Consider the following 27,511-nt stretch of genomic DNA (forward strand, 5'->3'; position numbering starts at 1 on the left):
CCACCACAAATGGTTTTACTAGATCTGGAATGATAAGAACAGGTCCAGAAGTAAGAGCTGCTTTCAGCCTTGTGAAGGCTGCCTTCTCTTTTTCCTTCCATTGGAAAGAGATCTTCTTCTTTGTAAGGTCATGAAGTGGAGAAGCCATATGTGCAAAATGCTTGATGAAGCGGCGGTAATAAGAACATAAGCCAAGAAACGATCGCACCTCATGTACATCACGAAGATGAGGCCATTCTTGGATTATCCTGATCTTTTCAGGATCCATCTGAATCCCTTCAGAAGAGATGACATGCCCAAGGTAATTTATTTTATGCATGAAAAATTCACTCTTTTTACCATTTACCAAGAGTTGATTTTGTTGTAGTAATTGTAGAACAATTTCCAAGTGTTGATGATGCTCCTCTTCATTCTTGCTAAAGACAAGAATATCATCAAAGAAAGTACCGACATATTGTCGATGCTCTCTAAAGATGCGCTCCATCATTCGATTAAAGGTGGCTGGTGCATTGGTTAATCCGAAAGGAACCACCAAGAATTCTTAAAGACCGTATGAAGTGCGGAAAGCAGTTTTGTGTACATCTTGTGGTATTACCCTAATTTGATGATAACCACTCTTTAGATCAATGCGGCTGAAAACCTTTGAGCCTCCTAGACGATCCAAAATGTCGTCAATTCTAGGAATAGGAAACCGATTCTTCACAGTGATTTTGTTGAGGGCTCGATAATCAATGCACATCCTGAATGTGCCATCTTTCTTTTGAACAAGAAGAACTGGTGAACAAAATGGTGAGCTACTTGGTCTAATTAGCCCACGGTTGAGTAAGTCTTCGACTTGCTTTCTGATTTCTTCTTGTTGAGGACGGCTCTCACGATATGGTGCTATATTAGGAGGAGAACTGCCCGGGATAATATCAATATGATGGTCTTCTGGCCTTTCTGGGGGAAGCTGATAAGGAAGATCTTCCGAAAAACAATCTTTATACTTTTCCAAGAGCTGAAGTTGCTCTTGGTTTTCAGCATTCATATTATCTTTTACATCAGTGACATAAAGCAAACAACATTGAACACAATCCTTAATTGCTCTAGAGACTTGCATATGGCTTACCATAGGTATGGTGTCTCCAGAAACTCCAGCTTGGATCTCGTACTTCTTGCCTTTGTTGGTGAGTTCTACCTTCTTTTTCTGAGAGAAGATGGTTGAATCTACTCTATGATTCCAGGGCATGCCAAGAATCACATCGCAACCATCAAGGTCTCCGATACAGAAGGTATCTTCGTCACTGTAGCCTTGAATTTGAAACTTGAGCTTGCCAATGTAGGGTATCACAGTCTTCACTGTGTCACCTTCATCAACATTTAAAGCTTGGCGAACTTCTGCCGGTGTCCATCTCTTCATTCTTTAATCCAAGCTCTTTAGCTAATTGCAAGGAAATGATATTTTCATTCGCCCCAAGATCTATCAAGAATAGTGCTTGCTTACCTTGTAACTGTCCCCAAGATTTTAATAATTTGCGTGTCTCTGGAGTGTGAGTTGTGTTTGCAACTACATCACTGATAGCATTGATTTTCACTGGCGACTTAGGCTTGTTGTCAGAAACCTTGCTTTGTCCCTTGTTTGGACATTGCTTCGCTATGTGGCCTGTTTGTCCACATTTAAAGCACTTTCCTTCTTTCATGAAGCGTTGCTTTTCTTCTTCGGAAAGTTGCTTTGCTTGTGGGTATAGATTGGAGCGAAATTGAGGAGCATTAGGAGGTGCATAGGGCTTCATCTTCTTTTGATTTGATGGCTACTTTTGCGACTGTTTTTGTCCTTCATTTGGGGCTGAATACTCCTCATCATCAGGTACTCTCTTCTTATCATTCTTTTGGAACGATTTGTTGCCATTGTGCTCCATTTCCCATGTCTCAGCATGGTCAATGAGTTCCTTGAGACTAGAACAATGATAATGATTAAGAGCAGTACGAAGTTTAAAATGCAAACCTCCTTGAAACTTCCTAAGCTTTTCCGAACTGCTAATCTTCTTGAAATGTTGGACCTTCAAAAGTAGCTCCCAAAATCTCTTGGTATAGTCACCAAGTGACTCATTTTTCCTTTGCCAAAGCCGATCCCATTCCATTTTTACATCTCTTTTGAAATGAACAGGAAGAAATTGGCTTTGTATCAGGCGAACAAAGGACCGCCATGATTTTGGGGCAGCATGATCATATTCCAACCCCGTCCACCAAGTATGGGCTAAGTCGGTTAAATGTAAAGCTGCAAACTTAATCTTTTCTTTTTCTTTATACTTGTCACGACCATACAAAATTTGAAATTGACGAATAAACTTCAGAAGAAGATCAGGATTTCGGGAACTATCATACATACTGAACTTGATCTTCTTTTCAAGTTGAGATAGTGACTTAGTCTTCTTCTTCTTCTTATGCCTTCGTCCATTCTCGGATCTTGAGTTTGAAGATGATGAAGTGCTTGATGGGGATGGAGATGGAGACGAGGGTGAAGAATGTCGACGCCTTTGACGATGATGAGGTCTTCCACGAGAAGGGTGTGACTCTTCATTACTAGAAGAGGATCCATCAGAATAGGCGCCAGATGACTTTGAAGAAGAGGATGAGCTTCGATGCGATCTCTTTCTTTGTCTTGAAGTAGAATGGGACTGCCTCTTAGAAGTAGTTGGACTTCTTGATCCGCTCCTTTCATTGGTATGGCTTTGTCTCCTTGAAGTAGAGGGGCTTCTTTCCTTGAATTCTTTGGGATTCTCAACTTTTTCTAGTTTGAGAAGTTGCTCACGAATTTGCTGATTCTCCTCTCTAAGACTTTGAATGGCTTGAAGGATAGCACTCGATTGATCCATTGAGACTAAAGAAAAAAAAAAAAATGCTCAAGCACTCAATGCAAGGGCTGAAAACAAACAAACTTATAGTTGTAAGCAATACCAGTGGTGGTGGTGAGGACTGAGCCAAAGCTCTGATACCACTGTAAACGCCCCGAACAACGTAGTATGCTTAACAATTATGATATTCGCTTGTTTTCGAGATTTAATATAAAAGAGAATGAACACTTAAAGCTGAAAATGAAAATTGCTCACAAAATTACAGCCATGAAAATGTAAAAGTAATGGAGACAAAATTGAGGGTTGAAGATGGGCAACCCCCCCCGAAGGAATGTATTTCTGCTCAACCCAAGTCCCTTAGGGAAGAGCTCAGTTACAATCAACCTGAGAGTGAGAAGAAGTAATTCTCACTCTCACAAGATCATGCAAAGATGTACAAACACACATGCATTATCTATTATGCAATGATAAGAACTGATTTCTTTACAATATGAGAGAAGAAAAAGGGAAATTCAGCCTTTCTCCATCGTTGATCAGCAGTACATGGATAGGGCTTACTTCTTGTAGCTAAAATGGAAGAAAGAGCTCGAGAAGGAGGTGCTGTAATGAATTTACAAGCTTGCTGACTTGTAAAAAAAAACAGTGATAGAAGAGGGAATATGGAGGAATTTGATAATGGAGAAGTGGGGGATGATGATGGGGATGGATGGGGCCAGTTTCTGGCTATCTGTGGGTGCTGTTCATGAGTTTACAGCAAAGAAAAATGATGATGAATGAAGAAAAACGAGCTCTTATTTATAGGAGAGGGGAGAGCTAGTACAAAAGGGGAAAGTGGAGTAGCACAAGACAAGTGTCCAGCCACATGTCATGAGATGTGACAAGTGGTGGGACACTTGGAAACTTGTGTGACAAGTGTCTTGACACTTGTCTCTTCTCTATGGCCTTCCTTTTTGGGTTGAATACTGTCAAGAATAGAAACAACCAAATTTAGTAAGCACAGTCAGAGTACAAAACTTACTATTTTTAGAATGACATCCCTATTTTTTAGGACTAGCATTTTTAGGCTAATTCGAGGCTCCTAAAATTTAGGGACCTCCTAAAATTTAGGGATCTCCTAAAATTTAGGGACCCCCCCAATATGGGTATCATATGAAAGCTTTTTCCGTGTACATCACAAAAATGGTATCCAAATCTTCATGTGACTTTCCTATGCAAAGAAATGTGCATTTCAAGCTTTCAGCCCACACATGCACATTATACAAGCATTTCATGATCATGCCATCTTGTTGATTGTAACTGTCTGTTCTGGTGGATCTAGCCCACACTTCAAGGTATCAATCCTTTCTGTGTGCGAGTCTAACCCTGATATGCGTGAGTTCTAGTCACAGGCGCCCAATCGGGTCATATAGGTGGAAGTGTGAACTATCTTTTCTCTAACCCATCGCGTGGGTCCACCATAACCTGTGACCACTCATCAGTGGCCAACTCCAATGCACTTTTCTTTATATCTAATTAGTGCAAAGGAAATAAATTTAATAAATCATTATATAGACAAATTAATGAAAAAGGATACAAATTCTGTTTCTATAGAGTTGTGACACTACGAGAGAGTGAACACAGAGAGAAGAGTGAGAGAGAGAGAAAAGGAGACAATGTAAATGCAGAAAATCTGCGGTGTAGTATGCTGTATAAGAGTGCAGAAATACAGAGAGGGGGCAAAGGAAATATTTGCGTATGTCTCCGACTTGATGACCTCGATCTCCGTCAGCCCGAGCACAGTCTGTCTCAGCCAACATATCTCAAGATTAGAATCTGAAATCACTGAATAATGAATGATTGGAGTGTGCCACCAACTGGCTATAGCCAAAAAGAATAGCAATCATAGCAGCAGGTCGGCTGCATTAAATGTAGCCGACTGCACATAAAATACTGCAGAATCTGTCCGACTGCAGCAAACTGGGACTCCTGTACCTGTTGTGCCATGTGGCACCTGTACCTCGATTGTTGACGACTGTCCAGGAAATGACACTGTCTAACACCCCCTCTCAGATCTTGGATGGGTCAAAAGACTGAGGGATCTGGAATGTTGCCGAAGAAGAGCCTGGAGAAGCGCCTTCGTAAACAAATCTGCAAGATTATCCTCCGTCTTACAATACTCCACATCAATGGTCCCATCTAGAAGTTTCTCCCGAATGAAGTGACACTGGATCTCAATGTGCCTCGTCCGGGCATGGAATACGGGATTCTGTATGAAGGCAATGCAACTCTCATTGTCGCACCGCAGAACAATAGGACAAGTTTGGGCGCAGCCAAGCTCCTCCAACAATCTCCGAAGCCACACAACCTCACATGTGGTGGAAGACGTAGCCCGATACTCCGCCTCAGTAGAAGAAAGGGCTACCATGGGCTGCTTCTTGCTACTCCAAGAGATAACATATGTGCCCAAGATAAAACAGTAGCCTGTAGTAGACCGTCGGTGGTCCACATCTCTAGCCCAATCCGAGTCACTTCAATCTGCAAGAACCAGATCGGAAGCATCTGCACTTGTGGGATAAGAAATCCCTAAGTCAGAGGTCCCCCTCAAATATCGAAGAATCCTCAGGGCAGCTTGCCAATGTACCTGTTTGGGTTCCGTCATGAACCCTACTAAAAGACCCACAGTAAAACAAAGATCAACATGAGTGTTGAGAAGCCAAATCAAGGATCCAATTAATTGACGGTAGCTTGAAGCATCCATCACTAGAGAATCTAAGTGTGACGTGGCTGGCCTTCCAATTCGGATCCATAGGAGTAGTAATGGGCCGACAAGTCTCCATCTCAAAAGTCACCAAGAGCTCCTGAATGTACCTTTGCTGAGAGATGAAAATCCCCCTTTGAGACTGATAAATCTTGTGACCCAAGAAGAAATGAAGAAGCCCCAAATCCGTCATCCCGAATGCCTGATATAAAGCTGTCTTGGTCTCTCAGGCCTTCTGTGCATGATCCCCTGTCAAAATCAAATCATCAACATACAACACAAGCTGCGGATCGGCCTTGGAGCGCGGATATCCCAACTTCGACTGAAGAAACGAGTCAATCTTCTCGTTCCATGCACGCGGAGCCTGCTTGAGGCCATACAAGGCCTTCTTCAACCTATAAACTTTCCCATCCGAGGATCCAAAGCCAGGAGGTTGCTCAACATAGATCTCCTCCTGCAATTCACTATTCAAAAAGGCCGACTTTATATCCAATTGATAAACAGGCCATCTTCTATGACCAGCCAAGGCAAGAACAGCTCGAATAGTGGCCATACGAGCAGTGGGGGAAAAAGTATCATGGAAATCAATACCCGGGCGCTGAGCAAAACCTTTAGCAACAAGGCGAGCCTTGTGCTTGTCCAAAGAACCATCGCTAAGATACTTGGTCTTGAAGACCCCCTTGACACCAATCACCTTCTTGTGAGAGGGACGAGGCACAAGAGACCAAGTGCCATTCCTCTCAATAGCCTCCAACTTGGCTTCCATGGCCTTCCGCCAATGATCAGACTGCAAAGCCTCCTTCACTGAAGTGGGCTCTCGATCCTGCATAACACGGGTGAGTAAACAATAGTTGGAGCAGAAAAGCTCCGAAGAATGTGCCTGATTCCTCCGTGATCTCCGCGGTCCATCCTGCGGTTCCCACTCCTTAAGGACCCCCTCAATCCCTGATCTCGGAGTGTATCACGGGCCCAACGAGGAGGACGAATCTTGCCCCGTCGCTCTCCATCTGCTGAAGCCTCAGGAACATCCACCGACGGAAGCTCCTCGAGGGTGGTCAGTGGAAGAGAAGACTCTAAATCCGAAGAAGAATCTCCATCAAGAGGCTCTGGCTTCAAGGAAACTGTCTTGGGAGGCCAACTCTCCCCTGGATCTCCAAGGACGGGGTGCTCCTCACCCCTCTCTGTGACCGGTACTTCCACGAACCGCACATCTGGGCTCGTGTAGACATCTCGCTTAACGGGATCAAACAAACGATAACATTGGGATTGGGAGCTATAGCCAACAAAAACCTGTCGTCGGGAAGCCGCCTCGAACTTATCACGCTGCGTGTTCGGAATGTGCATATAAGCTTCACACCCAAAGATCCTGAAATAAGAGACATCAGGCTTAGTCCCGAAGTAAGCTTCAAAAGGTGTTATCCTGTCAATGGCCGAAGTGGGAGATCGATTAAGGATGTGAACTGCAGTAGCCACTGCCTCGGTCCACAAAAACTGAGGTGTCTGTCGGTGCTCCATCATGGTGCGTGCCATCTCGATCACACTTCAGTTCTTCCGCTCCAAAATGCCATTCTCTTAGGGAGTGTTGGTGTTAGCAAACTCCTGGTGAATGCCCCTATCTGCAAAAAAATGAGCAAACTCATTAGACATACATTCACCTCCCATGTCTGAATGCAAGGTCTTCAGTCTCGCTGGCCAAAACGGTTCTCCTAAAAAAGAAGCCAATCCTTGAAATGAGAGAAAGCCTTCGACTTCAAAGTCAAGAAATTGGCCCAAATCATCCTATTGTAGTCATCTACGATCAACATGAAGTACAAGCTTCCCTTCAGGGACTTGGTCCTCATCGGGCCATAAAGATACGTAGATACGAGCTCCGTGGGGGAAGTAGACCTCCTAGAAGCTTTGTTGGGAATCGCATCCCGATGCAGTTTCCCACAAATGCAGGAGACACATGGCTGATGGCTCACCACCATGTCCGGCAAGCCTCGGACAAACGACCCTTGTGACGCCTTCCGCAGGTACACGAAGTTCAGGTGGCCAAACTGAGCATGCCATAGCTCGGACTGTGTCTGAGAAGTAATAAAAAGAGAAGAGCAAGCTAAAGAAGACTTCAATTTGTAGATTCCATTCTTCTCATACCCTGCAGAGAGAACCTTCCTCGATCCACGATCAAGGACTCGAACAGTATCACTGTCAAACTCCACCAAGAGGCCAAGAGCACAAATCTTATGAACCGAAAGTAAATGATACCCTAATCCTGGCATATGCAACACCTTAGAGGTGTGGGGTACCACCACGTCCATCTAGAATAAGCTGCATCTTACCCCGCGCAGCAATAGACACAGAAGAGCCATCTCCAATGAGAATTTACCCATGCGAAAGTCGCAAATGGGCAACACCAACGGAAGGAGTCTCGTGCCGTGAGGCACCACTGTCCACAATCCACTCTCGAGCCTAGGGAGTTGTCATCGCAGCATTAGAAGTTGTCGGTGTAGAGTCCTCAATGACTGCTAAGTGAAGAAAAGTAGCTAATGAGGGTGCAGCCACCGCTCTAGAGTCCTTCGTGTCCTTCTTCTTGGTATCCTTCTTGTCTTTGTCGGGGCGATCCTTCTTCTAGTGACTGGTTTTTCCACAAATATGGCAAGTTGATTCCTTCTCCTTGTCCTTCTTGGATTTGTTGTCCTCCTTGGTCCTTCCCCTTCTTCTGAGAGGCTTGACCAACCAATGCCTCCGATTTGAAAGCATTTTGTCCCTTCAATTGTTTCTCCTGGTCTAAGACCATAGGAACCAACTCTTCCCACCGAAGAGTCGACTCCCGCCCTGAAGCAATAAGAGCGGAATAAAAAGTACCGAATCGTAGCGGCAACTGGGATAGTAAAGTGATCACCATGTCTTCGGAGGAAATAGGCTTCCCCGCATTATGAACTTGCATCTGAAGCTACCGAAGCTTGTTGATGTGTTCTCGAAGCGAAGAAGACTTATTCACAGACAAAGTCCGCATCTGCACCTCCAAAGAAACCCTCTTCATTAGGGTCATCCGGTTGTACATCTGATCGAGCTCCAGCCATATCTCACGAGCCACCGTTAAGTGCTCAATGTGAGCTATCACGGCTGTGGTGCAAGACAGAAACAGAAAATATCGAATCCTAGCATTCAATTTCTCCCAATGAGATTGGGCCTTGGTCAACTCTGCACGAGCATTGGAAGAGAGTTTGGACTCATCCCTCACCGAGGGCCTGTTAATCTCCTCCATCACCAGTTCCGCCAAAACATAAGACTCTAAAATGGCCAACATCATCACCCGCCAGATGCGGTAATTGTCACCATCAAGCTTTTGATCTGTTGAAAGAGCCGGTAGGACAGGTACCTTTCTGTCCATGATCGCCTGAAACTCCAAATTAGTCTCTGTAGACATGTTAACCTGCAATACCTGCACAAACGCAAAAGCAGCCCCCTCTGACTATGAAAATGCAGCCTTCTAGGACTGATTCCTCCACTGCCCAAACCTTCTTTACTTGCCAGAGGCGATGAAAAGGTAAAATCTGCAATGGAAGGCCTCAAACGCAGCCTTCCTCCCCTTCGAACAGCAATAACCTGCAGCAAATTTACCGATTAGACTCCTTTCCCGCACGCCCATGCTTGCTTCAGCCATGATCCGATGCGCAGCCTTCCCGCTCGCCCTCGAAACCTGGAAACGCAGCCTTGTGTCGCGCTGAAATCTCCTCTTCAAATAGGTTCAGCCCTTAGTCAGTCCATCTTCACGGCTCTGATACCATGTCAGAGTGCAGCGATGCGGAAGCGTAGGACAAAGACTGAGAGAGAGTGAACACAGAGAGAAGAGAGAGAGAGAACACAGAGAGTGAACACAGAGAGAAGAGAGAGAGAGAAAAGGAGACAGTGTAAACGCAGAAAATCTGTGGTGTAGTATGCTGTATAAGAGTGCAGAAATACAGAGAGGGGGCAGAGGAAATATCTGCGTATGTCTCCGACTTGATGACCTCGATCTCCATCAGCCCGAGCATAGTCTGTCTCAGCCAACAGATCTCAAGATCAGAATCTGAAATCACTGAATAATGAATGATTGGAGTGTGCCACCAACTGGCTATAAATAGCCAAAAAGAATAGCAATCACAGCAGCAGGTCGGCTGCATTAAATGCAGCCGACTGCACATAAAATACTGCAGAATCTGTCCGACTGCAGCAAACTGGGACGCCTGTACCTGCTGTGCCACGTGGCACCTGTACCTGCCTGCTGTCCGACTGCTGACGACTGTCCAGGAAATGACACTGTATAACAGCTAGATACCTTGTACATACAGTTTTTAGACTTAGAGATCTTTAGATGTTAGCCTTATACTAGGATGTATTTTTCTTTTACTTCATGATGAGATGACATTCGACATAGATGTACAACCGGATGTTGGCTTTGTCTCACAGGCCACATTTGCCTTTTGCAGATGTTAATATCACACACACACACACACACACACGCACACAAAATCAACAACCCCACCCCCCACAAAAGAGTAACTATTTACTGGTTTGATCTGTAATTTTATCACCCACTTGGCTCTAGCCCCCTCTTTATGTGCATTGATTGGCTTGAGCCCCATACTTTGTTGACCACTAAAATTAAATACTTGTATTAACGGAAAATTATCATGCATTTTAGCCTAATTATACTCCACAAAAGCAGCCCCAAAAAGAAGTGTTTATGAACAAAGGTATTTATTTGGGACAACAGGAGAACTGCCCAAAAGTCCCCTATCAAGGGACATGTGGGCATCGTTCAGTCATCCTGCATTCTTGCTTTTTCAGCCATCAGCCACTCATCACTCCTTCAGTCTTCCACACATGCATTAGGAGCTGTCACTATCTGAAGCAGTTGCTACCCTGCTGTTGGAGGTGCTGCCTGGCATGTTTGCTTCCCTTTAGAGCTGCTGCCCTTGGTCTGCTGGAGCTGTCACCATCAGCATGTAGGTCATTGTCTGCTGTCCTACAGTGCTGCCCTGCTGATCTCCCGTCGCTTGTCTTTGGAGCAGTGCAACCTATGGTTTTCATCCTATAGCCAGCATATTTGCTGCCAAGAAGCCTTGATAGATGACATGATCATTTTCTTGATCATCTGATGTCTGTGAAGCAGCAAGCTGCTATCCAGCCAGCATACCTTGCGTTTTGCTGCCTAGAGTCTTCACTAGCATCCTATTGCTGAGAAGATTGCTTTTCGCTCCCTCAATTGCTGCCCATGTTATCAGCCTACGTGATGGATTGCTGCTGTTGCTGCATTTTGGGATCTGTCTTGAATATGACATTGATTGCTGCTGTTACATGATGAATATGACATAAAGAAACACAAAAGTTTGACAATGCGATAAACACAGTATTAATGAGTGCTCCAATAAAGATGGAGATGTATAGTGATGAAGATGATACAAGGTACCTTGGACCTCCGTAGGGCAGAGGTGAGCTAAAAGTCCCCCTAGGATCCAAACTGCACATGTGACACAGGCTACTTGAAAGAAGATATCTATATTGCCTCTATAGACTTGGTGGGTTAATTGGCTAGTTGATGTGCACCCGTTGACCAATGCCCTATCTAGTTTGGGGTGGGATCTTTCAGTTATGAAAAGAGGGTAGAGGTGACTTACGTACCATCTTAGACACAATCCTTTTTGGGCCGGAGAGGGGATGTTGAGCCACTAATATTAGGGTTTGCACTCGATCATAATCATTTTTTATTAACCTCTAACGTACAATATGTAAACCTCTCGAAGCCATAGAACACAAGTAAGCAATGTGTTGACAACATCAATGAAACAAATTTTGTACCTTGTCAAAATTTGCATAGCCACATACATGTTAACTCCTCAATCCTCGAGATTCATGTGGTCTCCTTGAAAACAGCGCAAAAAAACAATTAATGCTAAACTATAAAAAATAAATGGCATATTTTTTATAGTAGGACGAACCCTCTATAAATAGGAGTCTGTGTTGGTGCATCCCCAATCCCTCACTCTACACCAACCAGCCTTGAGCTCTCTCCCTCAAAGTACTGCCCCCACCCCTTCCTGGAGGACATCACCAGTTCATGGAGGCTTCACCAAGTGCCTATCTGCTGTCCACAGCATCTTCTACATAGGGGACCTGATTTGAAGGGTTCCGTTTAAGTTCTGCTTTCACTCAACAAACAGGCCACCCAGCTGCTCATGAGCCTTTCTCACATAGGTGACTTGTTTCTGGCCATTTGCCATAGTCTTCTCCATCAGATAAACCTGCATTTTCTGCTGTATCAGGCTGCCAGCATCGTAGCTCACTCCTGCAGCAGTCGCCCTCATCACCAGCCTTGCATTTTGTTTCTGAATGTCATCTACCTTCTGAGATTGCTGCATTTTACTAGTAGGCAGACCACCCGCCTTCATTATGAAATTTTTGATTTTGGTTGTGATTACAAAGAATGCCCAGTAATTCATCATAGCTGGTCATTGAGAATCTTGATAAGAACAACTGCTAAGCTTGGAAGTTTAGGATTATTCATTTCTTGATTAGAAAGGTCTATGGAAGTAAATAACAGAAGAAGAGAAGGAACCATGGCTCCCACTGAATGGAATTGTAAAATCTTGTAAGGTTCTGTATTGGGTATCTATTGCAATGGCTGATAATATGATTGGGCATTGAGGCTAACTCGCTGGAGAAGGTATGGGATATGGAGCCCCCCATAGATCTCCAACCTGCCCATATGACATCACAAAAGCCATGCAAGCATAAAGAGAAACATAGTGAGATGTACATTAGATTCACCTTCAAGCCATAGAGCCAAAAAAGCTCACCCTCAAGGTTGGGAGCCAAGCCTCTATTGCAAGAGTTGGCAATGGGCCAAGGCTTTACCACAAGAGTTGGCATACCACCAACACACCAATAGAGGTGTGTAGGTAAAGTGCCAAGGGTCTGGAGTCCAAGTGTGGTGATCACTTGATAAAGTGCACAAATGAGCCATAGGTCTTTTTATAAAAGTTAACCACCCTAACCTTAAAGTGCCCTAAGTGTGTTTACACTACAAGGCCCTTTAGCTGTCGTAACTTTTAGGGCATGTTCACACCTAGTGATCCCTAGTGACCAAATGGTTAGTGTCAATGGTGAATGATGTGGGTGCCCATCCCATGATGCCGAAGGATGTAACATAACAAACATAGTGGAGAAGATTTTGATCATCAGTGTGCTGCTATCTTTTTATCTCAAAGGTTAAAACAAAGTGGATCAGGAGAGGGCAGATGCACATATTATCTTTAAGCATGATCAAGGAGGTTTCCAACAATTGCCCTTATTTTTAATAAAGCTTGAGAGCTTGAGCTGCAAGCTTCATCAAACGATCCATTGTTTTGTTACGTCCAACATTGGCCATTGACCATGGACCATTTCTGGTAAATGAACATCCATACTTGGGGCCCTTCTTTTTGTCATCCTCGGAGTATCAATACCAATGGATAGACCAAAGTTTCAAGATGTCTCCTCTCTTCACTTAGCCAATACAAGTTCTGGAAAACACCCAACAACTGCAACTAGCCTTTGGTCTCTCATCTGTTTCTTGGTCCTCAGCTAACACAATTTTACAAAGATATCTCAAACCTACAAACATAATGATCAATGTCTAGACAATCTTTAAACATCATTTGCTTAGTTTCCATAATCAGTTCTGATGTTCCTCTTCTGTTTGAAGTGTATTCTCCTGTCTATTATCATTTGTTTTCAAAAATCGATCTTTCCTTCCAAGTGTTTTATATATGGAACCCTGTCCTAACTATCTTCTGTCTTTGTAAAGTTGGTTGTACTAAAGGCTCTTATCAAGCTTGCTGAAGATTTATTAGAAACTTTGGGTGATTTCTTGTAGACATTTTTTTGTACTTATTTGATAGAATGTACAAAGAGTTTCCATCAAGCTTGCTGAAAATTTATCAGAAGAATGGGTGATTGCTTGTGGAAACGTTGTTGTACTCATTTGGTAGGATGTGTTGTTTGACAGATGTTTTTAAAGTACGAGTGGATTGAGCATTCATTGAAAGAAGGCAGACTACTTCCATGTGAGCTGTACTATCTTGAATATGCATGTACACATTGGCCTCGTTGTAAGATTGTTGCTATGTCAGACAACTCTGCAGTTCAATTGACTGCAGCCATGACATCTGAGGAAATGAAAAAGGATCACATTTGCAAGGAAATTGAGAGTTCACATGCAATAACTAAGACACATGGCCTGCAGAATGAGATGGATAGTTTTGAGGCTGACTTAGATCTAGATGGTGAAAATAGCCATACACAGGGTGACTTCAAAGCTCATGAAAAGATTGAGGAGATGCAAGAACGCCCTTCCTTAAACAATCATATTACGAGATTTCTTAGGGAAATGTGGGACATTTATGAGTCTGTTCTTGGAGATGAATGGAGGGCTCTAACTTATCGAAAGGTTAGTTCTTGCTTAGAAAGATCAATTAGGCTGAATCTTTTTGTTTTTATAGAGAGACAGGACCAAAAAACTAATGTTTTTTAATGCAGGCAGCAATTAACCTTGAGAGGCTACCATTTCAAATATCAAAGCCTGAGGAATTACAGAACTTGCGAGGAATAGGAAAGTCCATGGTTGAGAAGGTTAAGGAGATATTGGCCACAGGAAGACTTCAGAAGCTTGATGCTTTGAATGCTGATCCCAAGGTAGAATAACTGAACTTAAGCTAATGTCAAAATTGTTTGATATGGCTGTCATACCCAATGTTCAAGTGCTTTTGACAATTTTCAATGAGCTATTATGATCACTTCAGAAGCTAATACTATCCACATGAAAGATTGCTGTGCTCTTTTATACTCTTTCCTGAAGGTATTACAACCTGCCAGACTGGCTATTTACTGAGCTCTTGTATTAGACTTCTTATTCTGATGTATCCTCATAGTTCTATATATATAGGGTTTATCTTGTACTTCTCCATCTGGAAGTTCTATTCTGATGTATCCTGGTAGTTGTACTTCTCCATCTGGAAGCCCTCTTGCTTTAGGAACTTGCTTGTTTTTTCAAAATTGCTTTAAAAAACTCCTCTGCAAATATAATCTTGTGCAGTTTTCTTCCAATTTTGACTTCAAAAATTTTGGCTTTAAATTTTTCTTCAAATTTTGACTTAAAAAACCCCTCTTGATGAACTCACATGCTATACTTACATATTTTAAGTTAAACACCCTAAGTCTATTTATTGCTTGTGAGCTTAGGTTCACTATAACATCTCTTGTTTTACTGCATGGGGGCATTGAGAAGAAGCCTCTTGCTTATTACTAGATTCTTCTCTTTTTCTTTTGGGAGGGTGTTTTTTCGGCCGGGGGGGGTTGGCGCAGGGAAAGAAAGTTATACTAATGTCTACAAAAGGCCAAATTGGCCTTGAGACCAAAATGTTACATTTGAAAGTAGGGAAATTTCCAAAGTCCCAAAATAGTTGTCATCTAATTCTATGACTAACTAAATGGATAATAAACAATACATAGCTGATGAAAACAATGTGTAAACCAGATACAATGTGGAACTACTTTGAGGGTACTCTCATCCTGAGATTCTCTCTCATGGGTCTATCTAGCATAGAGAGGCTGAAGTGGCAAGATATGGTTCCCCGATGGCGATGTAGTATCCTTTGTATTTGTAGATAATGCCTCCTACGGGGGCATGGACCAACTGGGCATGACGATGGGCTTTGCATCTCTTGGTGGCTGTTTCTAGGGTGACTCAGGGTGGGGTCACTAGTTGGTCTGATGGGGCTTTGTGGTAGGAGTGGTCAATGCTTTTTGTAGAACTCTATGAGTATACATTGGTGTGTCTCTCCATGTGCCTACTTCTGAGTCTGTAAGAGGTGCTCTCTATGTTGGTGCAGCTCCAGTAAGAAGAGCTCGAGACATCTTTGATCTGGAAAGTCCATCATCTTGGATAATGCCCCAAATCCCTCTCTAAATAGGCAATGGAAGCATCCTTTGATCTCATGATATACTGGGCATCTGCATATGTAGTGCTCCTTTGTCTCTGGCTTGAACTCACAGAGCTGGCAAATCTTGTCCTCCAGGAGGAGGGAGTGTACGTCGTATCTGCTTGTCTCAATCCATAGTTTGTGTGAGGATGTATGGAGCTGTCGAATGGCTCATGGTACACCACGAGACAAGTGTGTATCCATGTTATCTTGGACGGATAACAAAGCCATCAGGAGGTATGTGTAGAAGATGCTTTTAGAAGAAAGCCATCTTCATCCCTAGATCCTTAGTAGGTGTCAGCCATGTGCTGGCTGTGTATAGTTGTCACAACTCTATAGAAACAGAATTTGTATCCTTTTTCATTAATTTGTCTATATAATGATTTATTAAATTTATTTCCTTTGCACTAATTAGATATAAAGAAAAATGCATTGGAGCTGGCCACTGATGAGTGGTCACAGGTTATGGTGGACCCACGTGGTGGGTTAGAGAAAAGATAGTTCACACTTCCACCTATATGACCCGATTGGGCGCCTGTGACTAGAACTTACGCATATCAGGGTTAGACTCGCACACAGAAAGGATTGATGCCTTGAAGTGTGGGCTAGATCCACCAGAACAGACAGTTACAATCAACAAGATGGCATGATCATGAAATGCTTGTATAATGTGCATGTGTGGGCTGAAAGCTTGAAATACACATTTCTTTGCATAGGAAAGTCACATGAAGATTCGGATACCATTTTTACGATGTACACGGAAAAAGCTTTCATATGATACCCATATTGGGGGGGTCCCTAAATTTTAGGAGATCCCTAAATTTTAGGAGGTCCCTAAATTTTAGGAGCCTCGAATTAGCCTAAAAATGCTAGTCCTAAAAAATAGGGATGTCATTCTAAAAATAGTAAGTTCTGTACTCTGACTGTGCTTACTAAATTTGGTTGTTTCTATTCTTGACAGTATTCAACCCAGAAAGGAAGGCCATAGAGAAGACACAAGTGTCAAGACACTTGTCACACAAGTTTCCAAGTGTCCCACCACTTGTCACATCTCATGACATGTGGCTGGACACTTGTCTTGTGCTACTTTTCCCTTTTGTACTAGCTCTCCCCTCTCCTATAAATAAGAGCTCGTTTTTCTTCATTCATCATCATTTTTCTTTGCTGTAAACTCATGAACAGCACCCACAGATAGCCAGAAACTGGCCCCATCCATCCCCATCATCATCCCCCACTTCTCCATTATCAAATTCCTCCATATTCCCTCTTCTATCACTCTTTTTTTTACAAGACAGCAAGCCTGTAAATTCATTACAGCACCTCCTTCTCGAGCTATTTCTTCCATTTTAGCTACAAGAAGTAAGCCCTATCCATGTACTGCTGATCAACGATGGAGAAAGGCTGAATTTCCCTTTTTCTTCTCTCATATTGTAAAGAAATCAGTTCTTATCATTGCATAATAGATAATGCATGTGTGTTTGTACATCTTTGCATGATCTTGTGAGAGTGAGAATTACTTCTTCTCACTCTCAGGTTGATTGTAACTGAGCTCTTCCCTAAGGGACTTGGGTTGAGCAGAAATACATTCCTTCGGGGGGGGGGTTGCCCATCTTCAACCCTCAATTTTGTCTCCATTACTTTTACATTTTCATGGCTGTAATTTTGTGAGCAATTTTCATTTTCAGCTTTAAGTGTTCATTCTCTTTTATATTAAATCTCGAAAACAAGCGAATATCATAATTGTTAAGCATACTACGTTGTTCGGGGCGTTTACAGTGGTATCAGAGCTTTGGCTCGGTCCTCACCCCCAACACTGGTAGTGCTTACAACTATAAGTTTGTTTGTTTTCAGCCCTTGCATTGAGTGCTTGAGCATATATTTTTTTTCTTTAGTCTCAATGGATCAATCGAGTGCTATCCTTCAAGCCATTCAAAGTCTTAGAGAGGAGAATCAGCAAATTCGTGAGCAACTTCTCAAACTAGAAAAGTTGAGAATCCCAAAGAATTCAAGGAAAGAAGCCCCTCTACTTCAAGGAGACAAAGCCATACCAATGAAAGGAGCCGATCAAGAAGTCCAACTACTTTTAAGAGGCAGTCCCATTCTACTTCAAGACAAAGAAAGAGATCGTGTCGAAGCTCATCCTCTTCTTCAAAGTCATCTGGCGCCTATTCTGATGGATCCTCTTCTAGTAATGAAGAGTCACACCCTTCTCGTGGAAGACCTCATCATCGTCAAAGGCGTCGACATTCTTCACCCTCGTCTCCATCTCCATCCCCATCAAGCACTTCATCATCTTCAACCTCAAGATCCGAGCATGGACGAAGGCATAAGAAGAAGAAGAAGACTAAGTCACTATCTCAACTTGAAAAGAAGATCAAGTTCAGTATTCTCAGGGAACTCATTGACCATGCTGAGACATGGGAAATGGAGCACAATGGCAACAAATCATTCCAAAAGAATGATAAGAAGAGAGTAGCTGATGATGAGGAGTATTCAGCCCCAAATGAAGGACAAAAACAGTCACAAAAGCAGCCATCAAATCAAAAGAAGATGAAGCCCTATGCACCTCCTAATGCTCCTCAATTTCGCTCCAATCTATACCCACAAGCAAAGCAACTTTCCGAAGAAGAAAAGCAACGCTTCATGAAAGAAGGAAAGTGCTTTAAATGTGGACAAACAGGCCACATAGCGAAGCAATGTCCAAACAAGGGACAAAGCAAGGTTTCTGACAACAAGCCTAAGTCGCCAGTGAAAATCAATGCTATCAGTGATGTAGTTGCAAACACAACTCACACTCCAGAGACGCGCAAATTATTAAAAGCTTGGGGACAGTTACAAGGTAAGCAAGCACTATTCTTGATAGATCTTGGGGCGAATGAAAATATCATTTCCTTGCAATTAGCTAAAGAGCTTGGATTAAAGAATGAAGAGATGGACACTCCGGCAGAAGTTCACCAAGCTTTAAATGCTGATGAAGGTGACACAGTGAAGACTGTGATACCCTACATTGGCAAGCTCAAGTTTCAAATTCAAGGCTACAGTGACGAAGATACCTTCTGTATCGGAGACCTTGATGGTTGCGATGTGATTCTTGGCATGCCTTGGAATCATAGAGTAGATTCAACCATCTTCTCTCAGAAAAAGAAGGTAGAACTCACCAACAAAGGCAAGAAGTACGAGATCCAAGCTGGAGTTTCTGGAGACACCATACCCATGGTAAGCCATATGCAAGTCTCTAGAGCAATTAAGGATTGTGTTCAATGTTGTCTGCTTTATGTCACTGATGTAAAAGATAATATGAATGCTGAAAACCAAGAGCAACTTCAGCTCTTGGAAAAGTATAAAGATTGTTTTTCGGAAGATCTTCCTTATCAGCTTCCCCCAGAAAGGCCAGAAGACCATCATATTGATATTATCCCGGGCAGTTCTCCTCCTAATATAGCACCATACCGTGTGAGCCGTCCTCAACAAGAAGAAATCAGAAAGCAAGTCGAAGACCTACTCAACCGTGGGCTAATTAGGCCAAGTAGCTCACCATTTTGTTCACCAGTTCTTCTTGTTCAAAAGAAAGATGGCACATTCAGGATGTGCATTGATTATCGAGCCCTCAACAAAATCACTGTGAAGAATCGGTTTCCTATTCCTCGAATTGACGACATTTTGGATCGTCTAGGAGGCTCAAAGGTTTTCAGCCGCATTGATCTAAAGAGTGGTTATCATCAAATTAGGGTAATACCACAAGATGTACACAAAACTACTTTCCGCACTTCATACGGTCTTTATGAATTCTTGGTGGTTCCTTTCGGATTAACCAATGCACCAGCCACCTTTAATCGAATGATGGAGCGCATCTTTAGAGAGCATCGACAATATGTCGGTACTTTCTTTGATGATATTCTTGTCTTTAGCAAAAATGAAGAGGAGCATCATCAACACTTGGAAATTGTTCTACAATTACTACAACAAAATCAACTCTTGGTAAATGGTAAAAAGAGTGAATTTTTCATGCATAAAATAAATTACCTTGGGCATGTCATCTCTTCTGAAGGGATTCAGATGGATCCTGAAAAGATCAGGATAATCCAAGAATGGCCTCATCTTCGTGATGTACATGAGGTGCGATCATTTTTTGGCTTATGTTCTTATTACCGCCGCTTCATCAAGCATTTTGCACATATGGCTTCTCCACTTCATGACCTTACAAAGAAGAAGATCTCTTTCCAATGGAAGGAAAAAGAGAAGGCTGCCTTCACAAGGCTGAAAGCAGCTCTTACTTCTGGACCTGTTCTTATCATTCCAGATCTGGTAAAACCATTTGTGGTGGAAGCAGATGCTTGCGGTGATTGTATTGGTGCAGTGCTAAATCAAGAAGGCCATGCCGTAGCCTTTGAAAGCCGCCGTCTAAATGATGTGGAGAAAAGGTATGACATTTATGAAAAGGAGCTCTTAGCAGTGGTTCATGCTTTAAAGATATGGAAACATTATCTTTTAGGCAATGAATTCCTTATTAAAACCGATCATCAAAGCTTGAAGTATTTCAAGACTCAAAAGCATTTGCAGGAGAAACATGCAAGATAGGAAAATTTCTTGTCTATGTTTCATTTTCAAATTATGTACACTCCAGGGAAACAAAATGTAGTTGCTGATGCACTTTCTAGAGTGCCTCGCATTGCAACTATTACAGTGGCTCATCATGAAGATTTTCAAATGATGAAGAATACTTATGATGAAGATACTGATTTTGCAGCAATTTGGTCAAATTTACAGCAAGGAGATTCTCATCCAGATTATTCCATCAAAGACGGTTACCTTCTCATGAACAATCGCCTTTGTGTCACTCTTCCTGTTCGACAAAAGGTGCTTAAAGAAAGTCATGAACCCCCTTATGCAGGGCATAGAGGGAGGGCAGCCACTCTAAGTGCAATTGAGCGCTACTTTTATTGGCCAACATTACGAAAAGATACACATAACTTCATTGAGGCTTGTCTGGTATGCCAAAAATCCAAATATGATAGGCAGAAGATTCCAGGATTGTTACAACCTCTTCCAGTGCCCAAAGATCCATGGGAATCTATCACAATGGATTTCATCTCAGGTATTCCAAGAACACCTCAAGGTCATGATATGATTTGGGTCATAATTGATAGATTCAGCAAACAATCACATTTTATTCCATGTCATAAAACATTGAAATCCGCACAAGCTGCAAGACTTTTCATTCAACATATCTTCAGATTACATGGTATGCCTTCTGAGATCATTTCAGATAGAGACTTTAAATTCACAAGTAACTTTTGGCATGCTTTATTTGAGAATTTGGGAACCACTTTAAAGTTCTCTTCAGCTTTTCATCCTCAAACTGACGGCCAAACAGAGGTGATGAATCTCACTCTTTTGGATATGTTGAAAGCTTATGTTAGTGAACATAAGTCACAATGGGAGAAATATCTTCCATTATTGGAGTTTGCTTACAACAATACAGTGCACTCATCCACAGGGAAAGCTCCAAATGAAATAGTACAGGGTAAAGTGATTCCTCCTCCAATTATTCGCACTAAAGATAAGATTTTTGCTGCTGATGAGTTTGCTTCAGATTTAAAAACAACAATGGATCAAGTTCGAGCCACTATCAAAGTGGCCCAAGAGCGACAAAAGAAGCAAGCAGATAAACGAAGAAGACATTTGGCTTTTGAAAAAGGTCAATATGTCTTGCTAAAGTTTGATAAAAGCAGGCTCAAACAAGGTTCTGGTCAAAATTCATCTTTTCCAAAGCTCTCCAGTAGATACTTTGGACCCTTCAAAGTGATTGAGAAAATAAATGAAGTTTCTTATCGACTTGAGCTTCCTACTCATTGGAAAATACACAATGCTTTTCATGTAAGTTTGCTAAAACCTTACATAGGACCAGAACCAAAGGAACCCATTACTGAAGATCCCCCAGAAGTTGAAGAAACAGAGCAACTCTTGGAACCTGAAAAGATTTTGTTTCTCAAGGATCGAACCACGAGAAGTGGCCTTGTGACATGAAAATTCTTACTAAAATTCAAGAATCTACCCACAACAGATGCACAGTGGGTAGATGAAAAATTCATGAAGGATTACCCAAATATTCTCCAGCAATATCAAGAAGCTTTTCAGCTGAGGACAGCTGAATAAAAGCCAGAGGGCTGTCACAACTCTATAGAAACAGAATTTGTATCCTTTTTCATTAATTTGTCTATATAATGATTTATTAAATTTATTTCCTTTGCACTAATTAGATATAAAGAAAAGTGCATTGGAGCTGGCCACTGATGAGTGGTCACAGGTTATGGTGGACCCACGCGGTGGGTTAGAGAAAAGATAGTTCACACTTCCACCTATATGACCCGATTAGGCGCCTGTGACTAGAACTCACGCATATCAGGGTTAGACTCACACACAGAAAGGATTGATGCCTTGAAGTGTGGGCTAGATCCACCAGAACAGACAGTTACAATCAACAAGATGGCATGATCATGAAATGCTTGTATAATGTGCATGTGTGGGCTGAAAGCTTGAAATGCACATTTCTTTGCATAGGAAAGTCACATGAAGATTCGGATACCATTTTTGCGATGTACACGGAAAAAGCTTTTATATGATACCCATATTGGGGGGGTCCCTAAATTTTAGGAGATCCCTAAATTTTAGGAGGTCCCTAAATTTTAGGAGCCTCGAATTAGCCTAAAAATGCTAGTTCTAAAAAATAGGGATGTCATTCTAAAAATAGTAAGTTCTGTACTCTGACTGTGCTTACTAAATTTGGTTGTTTCTATTCTTGACAGTATTCAACCCAGAAAGGAAGGCCATAGAGAAGACACAAGTGTCAAGACACTTGTCACACAAGTTTCCAAGTGTCCCACCACTTGTCACATCTCATGACATGTGGCTGGACACTTGTCTTGTGCTACTCCACTTTCCCCTTTTGTACTAGCTCTCCCCTCTCCTATAAATAAGAGCTCGTTTTTCTTCATTCATCATCATTTTTCTTTGCTGTAAACTCATGAACAGCACCCACAGATAGCCAGAAACTGGCCCCATCCATCCCCATCATCATCCCCCACTTCTCCATTATCAAATTCCTCCATATTCCCTCTTCTATCACTCTTTTTTTTACAAGACAGCAAGCCTGTAAATTCATTACAGCACCTCCTTCTCGAGCTCTTTCTTCCATTTTAGCTACAAGAAGTAAGCCCTATCCATGTACTGCTGATCAACGATGGAGAAAGGCTGAATTTCCCTTTTTCTTCTCTCATATTGTAAAGAAATCAGTTCTTATCATTGCATAATAGATAATGCATGTGTGTTTGTACATCTTTGCATGATCTTGTGAGAGTGAGAATTACTTCTTCTCACTCTCAGGTTGATTGTAACTGAGCTCTTCCCTAAGGGACTTGGGTTGAGCAGAAATACATTCCTTCGGGGGGGGTTGCCCATCTTCAACCCTCAATTTTGTCTCCATTACTTTTACATTTTCATGGCTGTAATTTTGTGAGCAATTTTCATTTTCAGCTTTAAGTGTTCATTCTCTTTTATATTAAATCTCGAAAACAAGCGAATATCATAATTGTTAAGCATACTACGTTGTTCGGGGCGTTTACAATAGTTGAATAATGTCCATCCTAATGATGCGGTTCAGCTCCTCTCGACGGAGTTCCAAGTGAGGGCAATCCAAGCCGTACTATAGAGGTGGGAGGTGATCCATGTGTAATCCATGTGGCCATAACCATGCCTCTGTCTGAGCATACTAACACTCAGTATCCCCTTGCAGTGCTAGCTATCTAGAAGACTCTAGTGTGAGTTGGGAGTATCTTTGTCTCGGCAAGTTCTAGAGGCTATGTAGGAAAATCACTATTTGGAAAAGGATCTTTGCCACCACCATGGGTGGTGCTTCCATCTCTCCTTTGATGATCTCATGTAGTACAGAGGGCTTACTTCAAATCATGCATGAAATTATTAGTATTAATGGTCTCTCCATGTGCTCCCATCCCTCATATATCTCCTCTCTCTTGGATAGTGGTTGATCTTGTGTGGCTCTCCTCATATGATAGAGGCTTGATCTCCATATGGGGACGCAATATAGAAGTGCTAGTCTGTCCAAAGTATCTAAGAGCTAGAGCTTCATCTGGGATTTCTAAAACCATATCTGTGTGCATTGGCTCTCCATCAACCCTAGGGCCAAATAGCCTTGTGTCAATCTATCCTTTGCTGCCCTTCTCAAAGTAAATCTTGGTCCGAAAACTGTAATCTCCAAGTAGACATATTAGGTGGACTGAAAGGGTGTGAACATATCTCTAGCATGTGATAGATGCTCTGCTACTAGTCCATCATTGTCTTGGGCTTGGCCATTTTGGAGTCTATCAATGGTGTCTTGAACCCTCAGGCTGTACTGAAGAAGGTGGATGACATGGGTCTTTCCTCTGATGGTTGAGGTAGAGAGGCTTGTTTGGTTATATGATATAGTGAGGTGGCAAATGTATGCCACATATTTGGAGAAGTAATGGGTGTATGGACTTGGGGCTCCTAGAATGTCTTCCATGCCTCCTTGCTGTCCTACCCCAAGAATAGCTGGTAGAATTCATGCTCCAATTTGGATAGCCCTCCTTTTCCACTGGACTAGGAGATGAAAGACTGAGCATGTCTGGCTGTGTGTATAGGTCCCTCATGCTTTGCCTTGCTAGAGATGAAGATGGGTTTCCTTGCACTCCTCGTCATACCAACTGTTTTGTGGGTCATTCTTGCTTGGAGGGGTGGAATGGGGACATGCGTGGGGAATGTACATGGTAGTTGAGGTGTGAAATGCTCTGCCAAGCTCTGCTGTAAACTCCTCAAGGGGTGTGTGAGGATCCATCTCGTGCAGGCTCCACTAGATATGATTTGAGGAGGCAATCACTGTCAATCTGGTGAAGTGAGATCTAGGGAATCTCTTGTGGCTGCTCACTGGAGGGATCACATCATGTCTGCAGGTGATGGTAAATTGTAGGTCAGCATGGTCGTCTACAACTGCCAATGAATGAGGGGAGACTTTGAAAGATTGAATGTCGAGGATGAGAGATAAGGGCCCTAAAAATAGTCCACCGTGCTCACTCCTAGTCTCTGTATAGATCCTCCAGAGGGGCCTCCTCAAGTACATCTTTTTTTTCAAGTAAAATGTGGCTGATTATATTACTCAAAAAAACTGATTACAACAGAGTGCTCATGCTCAACAAACTAGCTGGAGCTGATGCAAAGTCACCAATACATCATGTATACAAGCCTCTCACGGCGGTCTAGGGGGGATGGGGGCAAGAAGCCGTTTGGGGGGGGGGGGGGTATATCGCCAAATGGGGCTGCCTGCCTGCATCACAAAGAACAGACCCTGCCCGCCCCAAGTACGCATGAAGTGACCACGAAGCTCTTGACAAGCCCTGGAATTGCCCTGCACCTGATCCCATCGGCCGCGGAGGGAGTGGATGATGGAGGTCCAGAGCTCTGCTAAAGTTGCATCTGCTGAAAGTCTCTCTCCGCCGAAAACCTCCTAGCACCGCGCCTTCCATATATGCCATCCAGTAAGACTCCCTATGATCTCCCAAACCTCTGAGCGGTTTGCTGTGGGCTCTAGTACCTGGCGGATGGGTAGAGCCTCCAGACCGACCACTGTGCACGACCCTGCCTCGATCATGAATATCGTGTCCTACATCCCAACCTCATACAAAAGGTGACGGCCCTAGCTGATTGCCTGCCAACAGAAAGCTCGCCATGAGATACACCCAAGGTTGGGTGCTATACGTCGAAGGATACGGCATTCTCCTCTCCACACGAGTTGCGCATCCTCACATGACCAAAGGCAGTGCTTTGGGGTTTCCAAAGGCTGTTGGGTGCAGCGTTTACAGCCTCCCTCCTTCTGCATCTGGGCAAGCCAACTTCCCACCGCCAAACCTCCATGTGCCACCAGCCATAAGAAGTACGACACCCTCCTCGGCCTCCAGCTATCCCATAGGCTGCGCCAGAAGGTCCATCAGAAGGGCTTCGTGATGCTGTGCTCCGCCCAGTGCCTACTGCGTGATGGCGCCCAGTCCATATCCTCCTGCATCAGTACATGTCTGCCAATCCTGACAGTGTACTCTAGGAACCTGGGTGGCTTTTTGGCGACCACAGAGGCCGGCCAAAGCCACTCTCATGGATCCCACTCTAGCTCATCAAGTGGTCTGCCCTCCCAAAGCCAAAGGTGCCACTCCCTGAGCTCCTTCCAGAAAAAATAGGGGTCCAGTCGCCATGTCTTCCCCTGAAGACCCACCACCCGAATCCTCCTCCACGAAAGGGTGGCAATCCCCTCATCCTGCTGCCCTCTGTCAAGGGCCAGACGTCCCCCCTTCTAAACGGCGAAGAAAGTCCTCTGCGGGGCGCCACCCACTCTACCTGCCACCTGAAGGGGGATGCCTGCTGGTGAAAACCTAGCTGCCCATACCTCCCCGGGCTCTATCGGCTCTCGTATCGGGGGAGCAAGCCATTCCGGAGGTATTGCTGCGTCTATCTCTCTTCTCCTCAACACCACTCCTCTCTGGCAGCCTGACACTCACTGCAACACCTCCTCGTCCGCCATCTTGTACACCTCTCGCCATGTCCTGATGGTACGAGCCGGGCCGGCCTCCCACCCAGCCCACTGTATGTGGGGGCGCTCACCTATCTGTGCCCCTTCCCGATATTTAACCTAGAGGTTCCAGATCATCGGCTAACGGTCTATTTCCTCGTGGCAACCTGGGGGGTTCTGGCTTAGGGCCTTACGGAGGCCCTGCCACACTCGGAGTAGGCTATGAAGGAAAGGTGATCTGGGGGGGGTGATCTGGGCTGACGTGAAGATCCATCTCAGGGATGGCCTCCACTCACCGCCAAGCCTCGGTTTGCAATCCTGAAGGCCCTCCTGCAATAAGACCTTCCAGGTCTGCCTGTCTGGTGTGAGACCGCACACAACTAGCTTTCCCAAGAGGGCCATACTCTGGTACTCTGGGTCTATGATCCCAAGCCCTCCCTCTGACCTATGTCGTATGATGGTCGCCCACGCAACCTTGGGCCTGGAATCCCTGGAGCCATCAGACTCAGACCAAAGGAAATTCCGCACTAGGCGGCGAAGCTGCACTACGCACGATGAGGAGAAGCACCAACACGAGGCGATGCACCAGGCCGTCGCTAGGAGGACCTGGTTAACCACGAGGGCTCGACCGGCTAGTGAGAGGAGAACCGTGCTCCAATAGGTCAGTTTCCTCCGAATAGAATCAAGGACAGGAAGAAACTGTTGGGCAGGAGTGATGTCGAGTCCCACCTGAACCCTAGGTATCGGACGGTCTGCCCTTTGCTCACCCATCTAAATCCCAGGTGGACACCCCACTCCGTGCTGGAGTCCGGGTCTATGAGGAAACCAACCGACTTTCGCTAGTTGATTTTCGCTCCCGTTGCAACGCAGAACACATCAAGAGCTAGCCTCATTCTCTCCAGCATCAACTCATCGTCCTCTATATAGAGGCCTGTGTCATCTGCGTACTTTGAGTCTAACAACTCAGTCTCCTCTCTCACTGGAAGTTGGAGGCTGTGTAATCCGCTCACACGTGACCTGAGGAAGTGAGACATCGCCTCTGTGAAGAGTAGGAATAGGTATGGGGTCAGGCAGCAGCCTTGTCAAACCGATCTCTCCAGCCGAAACTCCTCCCCTTGCCTTCTGCCTATGGAAACCCTGCCGGTGGCCGATCTGTACAGGCCGGAGACCCCACAAATCCAAGTGTGGGGGAATCCCAACTTCACCATGGTGTCCTCTTGGAAATCCCAATCTACCCTGTCATAAGCTTTCTCGAAATCCAAGAGTAGTACTGCCAATCTCTGCCCACTTTGCTGAGCCCACTCTGTCGCCTCAAAGAAGGTAAATACATTGTCTAGGATGCTCCTATCGTGGACAAAGCCTG

The 27,511-nt window shown here is 43.8% G+C and overlaps 1 protein-coding gene across 5 annotated transcripts in view; it reads left to right on the plus strand.

The window, feature by feature from the left end:
* LOC148012785 (DNA polymerase lambda-like) overlaps positions 1-27,511 on the plus strand; it is a 56,257-nt gene that overhangs the window by 20,991 nt on the left and 7,755 nt on the right. For all 5 annotated transcript variants that reach the window (XM_087669027.1, XM_087669029.1, XM_087669026.1 and 2 more), the window contains 2 exons: positions 13,586-14,026; positions 14,116-14,271. In XM_087669027.1, the coding sequence (XP_087525153.1) occupies positions 13,586-14,026; positions 14,116-14,271 (597 nt within the window). The remainder of the gene's footprint in view (positions 1-13,585; positions 14,027-14,115; positions 14,272-27,511) is intronic.

This window comes from Lygodium microphyllum, chromosome 27, assembly GCF_053477565.2.
Source record: "Lygodium microphyllum isolate KBCC chromosome 27, Lygodium_microphyllum_v1.1.10, whole genome shotgun sequence".
Lineage (NCBI taxonomy): Eukaryota > Viridiplantae > Streptophyta > Polypodiopsida > Schizaeales > Lygodiaceae > Lygodium > Lygodium microphyllum.